We start from the raw sequence: 11,585 nt of genomic DNA, 5'->3' as shown, positions 1-11,585 counted from the left end.
CTCTTCAACTCTCTATGCATTTGTCATGGGTTTTTTTTTTCTACACTGATTTTCTATGGAATCACAGAATCTTCCCAAAGTGTATGTGTAATATATAACTCTCTCTACAGGTTACAAGCAAAAGAAAGTCAGGTTTTTACATATTATCTAAACTTTATATCTCCCCTAGTCTCTAATACAATGTTCTCTACATGATAGGCATTTAATACTTTTAAAAAGTTGAATTTAGTTAATTGACCTCTGAATAGAAGTTAGATGAGAGTTGACAGATGTTAGAAAAATTTGCTTGGGGCTTATATACTTCTGAAATAGAAGAAGAAAAGGAAAAAAATGGGATTTACAAAAAGGTGGACAAGTTCTTTCTATAGTGCATTTTTATAAATACAGCTATTTCTAGTTTGACCTAGCAATTTATACAAATCACATATTTATATCTACTGAGGTCAACTTGGTTCATGCCCTCATTTTACAAATGAGGGAACTGAGGGTCAGAGAGATGAAGTGATTTGATTAATATTCACACATGCAGTAAATGACAAGAGCAAGGATCAAAATCCAGATTTCTTGACACTAAACCATTACTAATTCCATCATAAGATGGTAACTAAGGAGTGGAGTTTAAAACACCAAACACACACTAGATTACAGGCAAGTGATCTTCTTGGCCCTCTGATGGCTCCTGGAAGTAAAAGTAAATTCTCCACTAAACTCCAGGTAGATTAGATCTGTGGAGCATAATGGATCTGAGGATAATAAAACAGTCAGAATTTTCTAAATGCAGTCCTTAGCACAGGGAAAATTCATTTCTAAACTAGGATTCATATTCAGCCTGGAATGGATACTCATTCCAGTGTTGAGCCAATAATATAATCCTGGAAGACTCCAACATAGTGAAGTCAGAAATACCTTGCAGTGAAAAGGGAATTGCAGGGGAGGTGCCCCACAGCCAACAACTTTGGCAGGTCTGTGGGTGGAAACTATTTTCTGGCCATCTCAACGAGACATTTATCACCTTCTTCCCCAAAGAGGTTGAGACTGGTCATTAACACACTGTTGGGTACCTGCCCTCTTGGAGGGAGCAAAGAAAAGGAGGGTCAGGAGCATAAGATTCAGCATCTCTACCGACAGTTTCTCCATGTATAGCCCTCCTTCCCAGCTGCTTTCAGAACACTAATGCCAAATACAATGTGGAGATAAGAGAACAAATAGCCAGCTAGAAGTCTCAAGTACAACGCACTGAAATGTTTAACTGCCCAGTGGGATTCAAGGACCATTGCAGAAAGCCTGCTTGGATGATGTAGGGAGAAGGGAGGAAAAAAATGGGAAATGGTTCTGGTCAGCGATGAGACCAGCAGTGGCCCTGGGCAAAACTGAAGTTGGAGAGGCTGTCACTGGCTCTCTTAACCTCTTTTTGCAGCTCTCCTTTCTTCTCCCTTTCTTAGGATACTTTGTATTGGTGCTCTCTCCCATCTCTCCAGTTCCCTATCAAAGCTTGCCCTGGAAAAGATCCAATAACTGTCACTTAGACCTTACTTAGTGAGAATTGAAGTCATTGTGCTACCTTTCCTGGACATTAATATTCATTTACAGTATTGCAACACACAGTTATTGAAGTACTACTATGAATGAATGAATAAAAAAGCATTTATGCAGCCAAGTACTATGCTAAGTACTAGGAATATAAATATAAAAGCAAAGAGATTCCTGGTCTTCATGGACCTTACATTTTAATAGGGGGAGTAATATATAAGGAAAGGATAGCCAGGGAGGGGTATTTTAGTTTTGAAAATTATTAGGATGGTGAGTGATAGGGGTTAAGAATGACACACCTCCTCTAGGAAAATTGGCAGAGTTTTAGAACTGGATATTGGGGGTGTTGAGGGAAGGAAGAAAAAGGTAAATCAGGGTGAGAAAGGCAGTTGGCTAGGCTATGGAGTTGGTCAGGCTATGGAGTTGGTCTGAGAGTAAGGAATTATATAAAGCATGCTTGCTGCTTGCCTAAAACAATGGGCCAGGAAGGAAAGGTCATCAGTCAGGACTGCATAATACTGAGGGAGAGATCACTCTTTATTGGAAGGAACAGCCTGAAGAGCCATCAGAGAAGGCATTAATCCCGGTTTGGAAAACTTCAGGGAACTGAGAACAGGTCAGGGATTTTTTTGTTGTTCTTTGGTTCTGTTTTCGGTAAGGGCCTTTCCAGGTGACAACTTGTGTCAATGATCCCTTACTGGTGATGATAGTAAAAGGGTAGGGTAGATTTTCAGGGTACAACACTTTTAAAGCTGAGGTGTTTTCTTCTATACCCATGGACCCCCAAACAAGCTTTGGTTAGAATGCTGTGTTCAAAATCTACTTCAGACTATGGGAGTGAAAATGAGGGAGAAAGAAGAGTCAGAGACAACACTATCAATCTGGTACTTTGCAAAATCTGAGAAATGTTGGGAGCTGGGGAGGGGAGAGGCTAGTCAGAGGCTGCGGATGAGAAGCTATGCCGCCAGCTTCGGGAGGAACTCTATTTCCAGATGAAGGCATTTCAGTCCCGCTGTTATTCGTCACACCCTGGGCACATAAAGTTCTATTTGTGAAATGAATGACAACTTGGGGTAATTTGAGAGATTACTGTGGAGAAAGACACCAACAAGGGCATTTCTCTTTATGGACTTGACCTCCACAGTGGTTCTCCTATTGGAAAGTGTACCACTCTGGGGCTACTGGGACTAGAAAGCAAAACAAAAAGCCTCAATTGTGCCCCCTGCAGGTATCGGATAATTTCCTTGCAAATGCAAGGTGCAAGGGATGCCCATCCAATTTGGGATTACAGCCCAGTGAGGACAAATAAAGGGGATTCCTCAGTACTCTGCAAACACAGTGTTACAGGGAATCTCCATCACCTAAGGTCTTGGCTTCCTCCAGCTGTGTCTTTCTCTGCTTTCACTGGTTCTTGTCCCGCAAATTTCACCTGCCTGCCACCTTAAGCACCTGTGACAGACAGCCCCGGGGCAGACGGGGCTTTCCAAATCAGGTCATTCCTCACCCTATCCCCCTTCCACTGACTCCAGGTAATGGGGTCCTGTGGGAGGCCCTCATGTAGGGGTAAATGGTGGGGGGCACTGTCACTGACTACCCCCTGCTCCTCAGGGTCCGTTGTCCCCCCCTTCAGTTCAAGCACTGAACATCCTCCCCTCTCCCTTCCCCCCAGCTTCCCTCTCGAGCCTCCAGGTCAGCGTTCCGAACCCCCAGGTCCCCGCGCCCCCTCCCTCCGGACCCCATTCAGTTTCACAAGGGCTGCGGCGAAAACCCGGAGCCCGGGAACACAGAACCGAGGCAAAGCAGCCGAACCCACCCAGCGGCGCGCGGCGAGGCGCCACGACCAGGACTAGGGGAGACGGCGGCGGCGGCAGCGGCGGCGGCAGTACTGGGCATGCTCCGTGGAGCCAGCGGCTGGGGGCGGGGGAGGGGTGGGGAGGAGGGGAGCCTAGGCGCCCGCGCGGCCAGTTCAGTCTGCGCGGGGCAGGCGCGCAGGGTGGATGTCCCTGCTGCAGCTGCTAAGGCGGCGGCGGCGGAGGCTGCAGCAGCAGCAGCGGCACCGGCGGCGGGCGGCGGCTATCGCCTGCGCCTGACTTAGGGCTTCGGGCTGGGGGGTGGGAGGGAAGGGAAGACAAGGGGAGGGGGCTGCAGTGAGCTGTCATCCCTCGAAGGGGAAGGCGCTGTCTTCCCCTCCACCCAGCGCTTTTTTGCTTCTTTGCCATTTTTCTTTATCGTTATTTCTTGCCCCGCTGCCTCCCTCCCTCCGCTCTCCCTGCACTGTGCCCACTTCATGAGCCGGGGCCCGGGTTTCGGGAGGCGGCAGCAGCGGCGGCCGCTTCTGTAGCGGCGGTCGCCCGCGGAGAATCGCACAGCCGAGGAGGCTCCTCCGCCGCCTGGGCGGTCACTCGGTTTTGAGCTCGGCCGCTGCCCCTGGGGGCCGTGGGCACTTTTCTTCCTTCCCCTCTGGACGCGAGCTGAGGAGCCCAGGAGCGGGCGTCGGCGGAAGGGCGTGCGGTCGCCGCACTCCGTATTATCCTTGTTCTTTGGGGGTTCGATACTTTTTTCATTTTTCGGAGGGGAGGGCGAGCAACCGAGGAGGTGGGCGCCGCCCCCGCCCAACCGCTGTCCAGCTTTCCAGCCGCCCGTCCGGCCGAGCCGCTGTCCCCCCGGGGCCGGCCCGGGAGCGAGCCAGGAGCCGAGAGGATGGAGGAGAAGTACCTGCCCGAGCTGATGGCGGAGAAGGACTCGCTGGACCCCTCCTTCACTCACGCGCTGCGGCTGGTGAACCAAGGTAAGTATTCTGAGGAGGGGCCCTCCTCGACCTCCCCGCCCCCCGGGACTCTGTGGGGGGGGGGGACCTGACCTCATGACTCCCGCCCCCTTGGGGAGCCAGGCAGGGGGACGACCGTTAACGAGTGCACCGTGGCCGTTGCGGGGGGAGTGGACAGGAAACTGAACATTTTTCGGGCAAGGGACGGGTGAAAATCCTGGGGGAACTGTAGGAGAGAGAGAAACTTGGAGGTCAGAGGACTAGGGAGAAATTGGGGGAGGGTGGTGAAAATCTGGTGGGGGCACTTGGTTTAACTAAGAAGACATGAAGTGGGGTGCTTAGGAAAGGAAAAATCTGGAGTGGGGACCAGGGAGAGGGGCACTCGGGACCAGGGAAGAACCCGGGGGACTTAGGAGAAATTTGGAGAATAGGCTAGGGGAAAACAGGAAAGTGAGTCTTAGAACCTAGGAGAGATCTTGGGGATGGACACTTGGACTGACCAACAGAGCTTTTGTAAAGCTGGGTGTTAAATGGGAGAGAGGGAGCTGACTGAACTGAGGGCACTTGAATCTGGGAGCTTCTTACAGAAAACTTGTTGGGGGGCATTCATTCATTGAAGGGAAGGATCAATTTCCTCCTTAGTAGGGTATGGAAGGAGTAGATATACTATGTTGCTGAAATTGAGGCTCCTTAGGGGATGAAGAAGTTAGGGGTTCCCTAGGGGAGAGACTTTAATGAGGTTTAAACACAGAGGAACCAGTGTTCTGGGACTGTCCAGAGTGGGATGAAGTTTCTGTCTCCGTTTCTTCCCCGCCCAAGGTTTTCTGGATTGGGGATTGAAGAGAAGTGGAAAAGGAATATTTAAAGGCTAAACCCTTGGGGGTGCCACTTAGAGGGGGCTGGATGGAGAGCAGGTTAAGGGAAAGGGAGACCTTCTTGATGTATCTTTTCAGTGCTTGGGGTTTGGAAGATTCGGGGAGAAAATTGTTTCTGGTATCATTTTAGCAGCACTTCAGTTTAGGGCAGTAGGGACTTGATGGGACTTGGAAGGCATAGGAAGAGGAGAAAAAAGGTTTTGGAGAGAATAACACCTGCTAAGGACAGAAATTTCCCTGGCAGTGTTAATCCCAAATGTTTTTTTCAGGCAGTCTGCAGGGATGAATGATGAATTAAATTAACCCTTCACCAAGCAGTCCACTTCTCTTACATGCTTTGTGCTTTGTAGTAAAGATATACTGCCCTTAAAGAGGGTTTCTGGAGCCACTGATTTTTCCTATCTATATATTAGCATCAATTTTCCTCCAAGCATTTTATGTTGTATAAGATTTCTCATATGCAAAGGGCATGTAAAATCAGATCTGTTGATTTCAGAAATGGTTGTGTTTATTTCATTGTTGGAACTGTTTCTGAGTAGGATTTTCCTTTTATATTACTTTTGAAGTGATTGGGAGGGCTTCAGATGAAACTGACAATATTAAGAAATTTAAAAGAGAATATTTTATGAGTTGAACAGAATTGGATTTCAGAACTTAATTTCTTGGTCTTTGCAAATGTATTTTTCTGTAATAAAAGGAGCATGTTAAATGTTATGTTATTACACATACTTTCTCAAGGAAAATGTAAATTTTGCATTTTTAAGTTTTTTTTTTTTAAGTTGTGCAGTTGAGTACAGTACTCCTTACCCTTTATGATTTACAAAAATCTTTTGTTGCCTTTACTGGGCTGTCTTTTATGTGAAAAAAAAAATTCCTTGTATTGTGTGAACAGAGGCGTTACAGACATCTTAGGTTACAGTCAAAATAGTTTTCTTACAAGGATCTTAATCAAAGTACTGTTGTAATCAGTTAACAAGACAAATTTGTTTAACTAAAACTATAATGAGTCAGTTTTTCAGGTCTAGATTTATTCAATGTCATATTACTTTTCATAAGCTGTAGTCCTGATTACCTAAATTTTCAATGTTTAATATTTTAAAACCTTAGTCTTAATATGAAAGTATTTCTTTCAAATTGTTTATAAACATAGCTATCTAGCTTTATGTAGTCTTAATTATAGTTATCCAAACTAGTCAGCTTCCCTGCTAAAAATGAGTCCAGTAAGAACTGCCATTTTCAAATTGCATATTTAAATGAGGGTGGTAGAACCCAGATGTTATGTATTTTGTTGCTTTTGTGTGTGATTTAGTCCACCAATATTTAGTCCATACGATATTTTAAAAAATAGTACACTAAATATATCATTTGTCTGAGCTTTATTTTTAAGTAAAATATGAATATGTTCTCTTACATAACTGCCAAGTTTCTAGTCAATTACTAAATTCAGTATCTTAAATAAATAAAAAGGATATTGATTTCCAAAAAAGTTAGAAAACCTTGACTTTGACCTCAGAGAATCATCTTGTCATTCGCTTTTGAAAATGTTTTTTATTTTCTTAACTGCTTGTGGCTTTTCATACTATTTCATATCAGTTGTTTTTAATCTCAACACTTGAACCAGTGGTGGTAGAAACTGCCCAGCAGTGGTTGTACAATCACATATAGAATGAAGACGCCACAGGTTTTGTTGGTTGCCGTGTTTTGAAGGTTAAATCTATGACAGACAACTAGTTCATATGTTAATTAAGAGTTCTAAAAATCAAGCTAATTATTGTTACAATTTAAGATGAACAAGTTTTGGGAATGCATGCTTTCTGAGTCCTTGTGCTACTTATTTTTAAAAGTTTTCATCTTAATTATTTATCATTGTTTTAATGGTCTTTTTTGGAGGACATAATGCTTCATAAGGGACTTTTTTTGAAGAATTATAACTTTGTCAGTGTCACATTAGATTTTTAGCAGTTGTATGGGAATGTTTTATAACTTTTTAAAAATAGTCATTTACTATGATGGAAACATTAATTTATAAACAAGTCTAGCTAAGTTGGATAATTTTTCTAACTAATATTTTTTATTTTAATAATGTTACAGAACTTTTACAACCCTAATATGATCTTAATTTACACCCCCTATGACCATTGAGTTAAATAAAGATTTGAAGCAAGTCTGACCCAAAGTCATGGAATTTTCTACATAATGGAGTCTTTAATATTTTAGATAGGATCATCACTCTTCAGGTCAAAAGGTGATGGACTTGAAATGCAGGGAGACATAAGCATTTGGGGGCATATCTGGTGTGGGAAGTTTGTTTTCCTGGACTATGTGTATGTTTGTTGTGGGATTTTTTTCCCCTTAGTGTAGTGGGATGATGGTGGGAGGGACAGACTGGTGGAAAAATGGTTCTTGTTTGAAAAGTGAAGAGATAATTAAAATATTTTGCATGGCAGATGCGAATTGGATCTTGTGCTTTAAAGCATATGTTAAATGGCAAAGAACTGACTTTTAATACTTTTCCAATATCAGTGATACTTTAGCTGAATGTATTTTCTGGCATTCCCTTTTTATCCCTCTGGGGAAAATGTAAACGTGTGTCTTATATCATTTTCCTGAGGCATTCTAATAGCAAATCAAGAAAATGGAGTTTTGATAATATTGGAATGCATGTATTTTTTCACTTTTTAGGTATTTGGTCTATCTAGGTGGACACATATCCCATTTTCAGGTAATAAAATGGTTATAGAATGAATAAAGTATTGTAGGGGCTCCCTAAGGGAAAGAAATCCTTACATGAATGCTTTTCTTCCTTATGCTATTTTCAGTAGGGCAAATGGAGATGGACAGCAAGTTGCATATGTTGTATTCTATTTACCGGTGGAACTGCTGACTCTTGCTAAAAACCATTTTCAAATATGCCTTACACATTATAATTTGAGTCCAACTTTCCAATATTGCCATTGATGGCTTTATGCTCAAGCCAAGTAACCGTTAAATAAGATTACATAACCTCTTATTTTTAATTATCTAAAATAATCTATGAATTGGTGGCTGGTTCTTTGCCAATTTATACTCATTTGCTGTTGGTTGTTAAAGAAAGTGGAAAAATAGTTAGGGTTAAATTTGTCTTTTTTGTTTGGTTCCAGGAAGGTGTATTTTTGCTTTTGCAATGGGAATTCAGTTGGTGTTTCAATAATAAAACCTTTTGATACAACTAGTCATCAAATATTAGGATTCCTCATATTATTTAGCATCTCATCTGTGTCATTTCTAGTTTAACATAAATATTATCATTTAGAAGCAGTTTGGATCAGTGGAAAAAGGGTAGAATTTGAATTCAGAGGATCTGGGTTCAAATTTTCTCTTTGTTTTTTTGTTCCCTGAGTGACCTTGGACTAGTCTTAACCACTGTGGGCCACAGTTTCCTTATAACTAAAATAGGTCTATTGTACTGGATAACCTCATGAGGTCCCTGCCAGTTCTCACTGCCCTTTGATCTTACCTTCTAATTTTACATGGCTTATTATAACCTAATCAGAATGTAAATTTACTTAGTCTTATGAGTAGGGAAAAGATGATTTTAAACCTCTTTGGATTAACAAATTATTAATTAAAGAATTATTGTTTGTAACTGTAAGTAACAATAAAGACTGAAATTGCAGAAATTTCTTTATGGACTTAAAATAGCATATGTTTTCTCTGTTTCATCCATTGTGGAATATTTAGGTTTATTCAAGTTAGCAATTTTTTTTTGTTATTGCACCAGACATGATATTTTAACAAAATATTTCTTCATTTAGGTTTAAAGGGCATAGTTATTCAGTTAACTCATTCAGAAATTGCTATGGTTTAAGGGTACTGCTTCAAAGCAACAATAAAATTATGACAAACTATCTTTAATGACTGAATATTGGTGATGTCATTTATTATTTTGAGATCAAGTCTTGAATTTATTGACTCTTTTCCTTCCTTTAGGAAAGGAAACTTATCTTCTGAAAAGTGAAAAAAAAACTTTTGAGGTGCTTAGTGGACAATTTACATTTAAAGAAATAAGATTGTAGTAAGTTAAAGCAATTAGGCAAGGTATGATGGAATACTTGCTAAATTCTAGGTGGTTGTGAAGATCATTTCCCCCTTCATTCCCCCAAGAAACATTGAAGCTGCTTGAGGGAAGGGAATATTTTGCTTTGATCTTTTATCCTTAATGTCCAGCACAATGTCTAGAGCACAGTCTCTGCTTAATAAACTGAGTGAATTTAAATTAAGATCTTGTAAAATACATAGTCTATTTATTATCTTCACACTGGCATACCAGGTCCTCTGTAGTTTAGTGCCTTTTTACTGGGCTTTTCCAGTTTTGATTGGGATTTTAATAATCATGATGATGTAAGAAGAATTTATAGCAATACATACAACTGGATTTTTTAAGGGACACCAGCAAACTCATATATTCATTATTTACCACTTTGTAGCATAGGGTCATTTATTTAACAAACATTCATTGATTGGCTGATTTGTGTAATATGCAGTTAAAAAAAGAGTAGTTCAGTTTCTCTTGGGAAAGGGTCTCAAACAATTAAAATAACAGTAGAAGGTTTTTTGCTAAAGTGCAGTTTGTTAAACAAGCATTGGAGCAATGCAATGCTGTTTAAATGTGGTAGAACAGTAGGGGTTCTTCTGTGGGAGATAATGAGAAGATAGTGTCATATCTGCTTTGAATCAGATGTTTATTTACTTTTTTTCTTGAACTTCTTAAATCCATTCTCTGTAATGCAATTAACTTTTGCTCAATAAAATCCTAATTAGATTTCAAATGGCAGATTAAAACCAGAAGCCCAGAGATCTTATTACATGCAAATAAGTAAACTTTCCTCAAGGAGTTAATCTATACACTTTTTTTTCTCCATGAAAAAATGAAAACTGATGGGCTGTCAATTGCAAATATAAATGACATGATATTCTTTCTTGGTTTTTGTTTTGAAAAGGAACCTGTAAATCCATGGCTATCCTGCTTTGGGTGAAGTTTTCCCAGAAGACAGGAGAATTGAACTGATCAAAGCGTTTTGGGAGGAATTTGAGTGAAGCAATACTTTATGATAAAGATACTGTTAAGAAAGAGGAAATCAGGATTTAGCATTTTTAGAGTTATGGAATCATAGAATGTTGAAATTGGAAGAATTAAGGAAAGATCATCTTTTCTAACACCGTCATTTTATAGAGTTGAAATGACTTGCCCCAAGGTCATGTAAGGATTTAATGGAATTTTGACTTCCCACTTAGTGTTGCTTCTGCCAAACCAGTTTTCTTGAAAAAGTTTCATTTTTTTAGCTAGCTTTTTTCATTAGCAGTGATATATTTAAAAATACTCAATTAAATTTATCTCTTTATGTGGCAAGATCATTCATTTAACAGATAACATTCATTCATCGTCTAATATACTTACATAAAACTGCCTTTGGTCACATATGTGCTACTTGATTGGCAAGAATCATCTTAAGGTGATGTTTATTCTGGACAACCAAATTATGTCACTCTTGTTTAAGTTGTATGACATGTACTCATTTGACAATGTAGATTTTGTATTTTTCTATGCTCTCCAGTGGGGTGTTTTATGAATCTTCATATAAGATTCAAAGTAAAAATCTTAATTGTGTATTTCAAAAGAGTAGATAATAACAAGTTTGTTCCTTTGTTATAATTTATTCCGCGAGCCTTACTGTTACTAAATCTTCTTTCTGTCTATAGTTTTCCCCCAGAGACCCTGTTGTAGCAATGAACAGAATCTTCCCATTTTAATAAAGTATTTCTTTGTATTGTAGAGACTTGGTTTTTACTTGAACCAGGTGATTTTTATGTAATCATTGTTTGTAACTTTGAGGTGTAGTGTATATTGTAGTAAATTTTCTTTCTCAGAAATACTCTAGAAAAGTGAATGTTACAGTTTTTAAAAAACGTAATGAAACAAAAGCATACCCCTTTCATTTTTTTTTAAGCATTTCAGTATCAGATTAACATGGTTTCTAAAAATATAGCAAAAAGCATAGTACTTTATGTAGTGATATGTTAGATACAGAGAATCAAACTTTGAAAACTTAAGTCAGAGTTTTAGAGCTAAAAAGAGCCTAGGAGATCAGGGCAATATGTAGCAAATAGAGTGCTCGACTTGGAGGCAGAAAGATTTAGGTTCAAATAACCAGCTTTATGACCATTTAGTCTCCCTGAGGCTCAATTTCTTTATGTGTAAAATGGGGATAATAACAACCACTATAGTACCAATCTCTCAAGATTGTCATGAGACTTAAATGATAATATTTGTGAGGTGCTTTCTAAACTTTAAGATGACATACAATGTTATTATTGTATTGTCTCTAGAGAGCACACAGGGCTGTGGTAGAAAAGCACTGGACACACCATCAGAA

At 40.2% G+C, this 11,585-nt stretch overlaps 1 protein-coding gene across 1 annotated transcript in view; it reads left to right on the top strand.

The window, feature by feature from the left end:
• The first annotated feature begins 3,760 nt into the window (after positions 1-3,760).
• Positions 3,761-11,585, top strand: part of KHDRBS3 (KH RNA binding domain containing, signal transduction associated 3) — a 290,189-nt gene continuing 282,364 nt past the window's right edge. Inside the window, exon 1 of the mRNA XM_069080929.1 lies at positions 3,761-4,318. Within this exon, the coding sequence (XP_068937030.1) occupies positions 4,231-4,318 (88 nt within the window). The 5' untranslated portion in view covers positions 3,761-4,230. The remainder of the gene's footprint in view (positions 4,319-11,585) is intronic.

This window comes from Petaurus breviceps, unplaced genomic scaffold, assembly GCF_028583685.1.
Source record: "Petaurus breviceps papuanus isolate PSGF00001 unplaced genomic scaffold, PetGlider_PUasm1.0 98, whole genome shotgun sequence".
NCBI lineage: Eukaryota > Metazoa > Chordata > Mammalia > Diprotodontia > Petauridae > Petaurus > Petaurus breviceps.
Note: the sequence above shows the minus strand (reverse complement) of the source record. Positions and strands in the feature narration are given on the sequence as shown.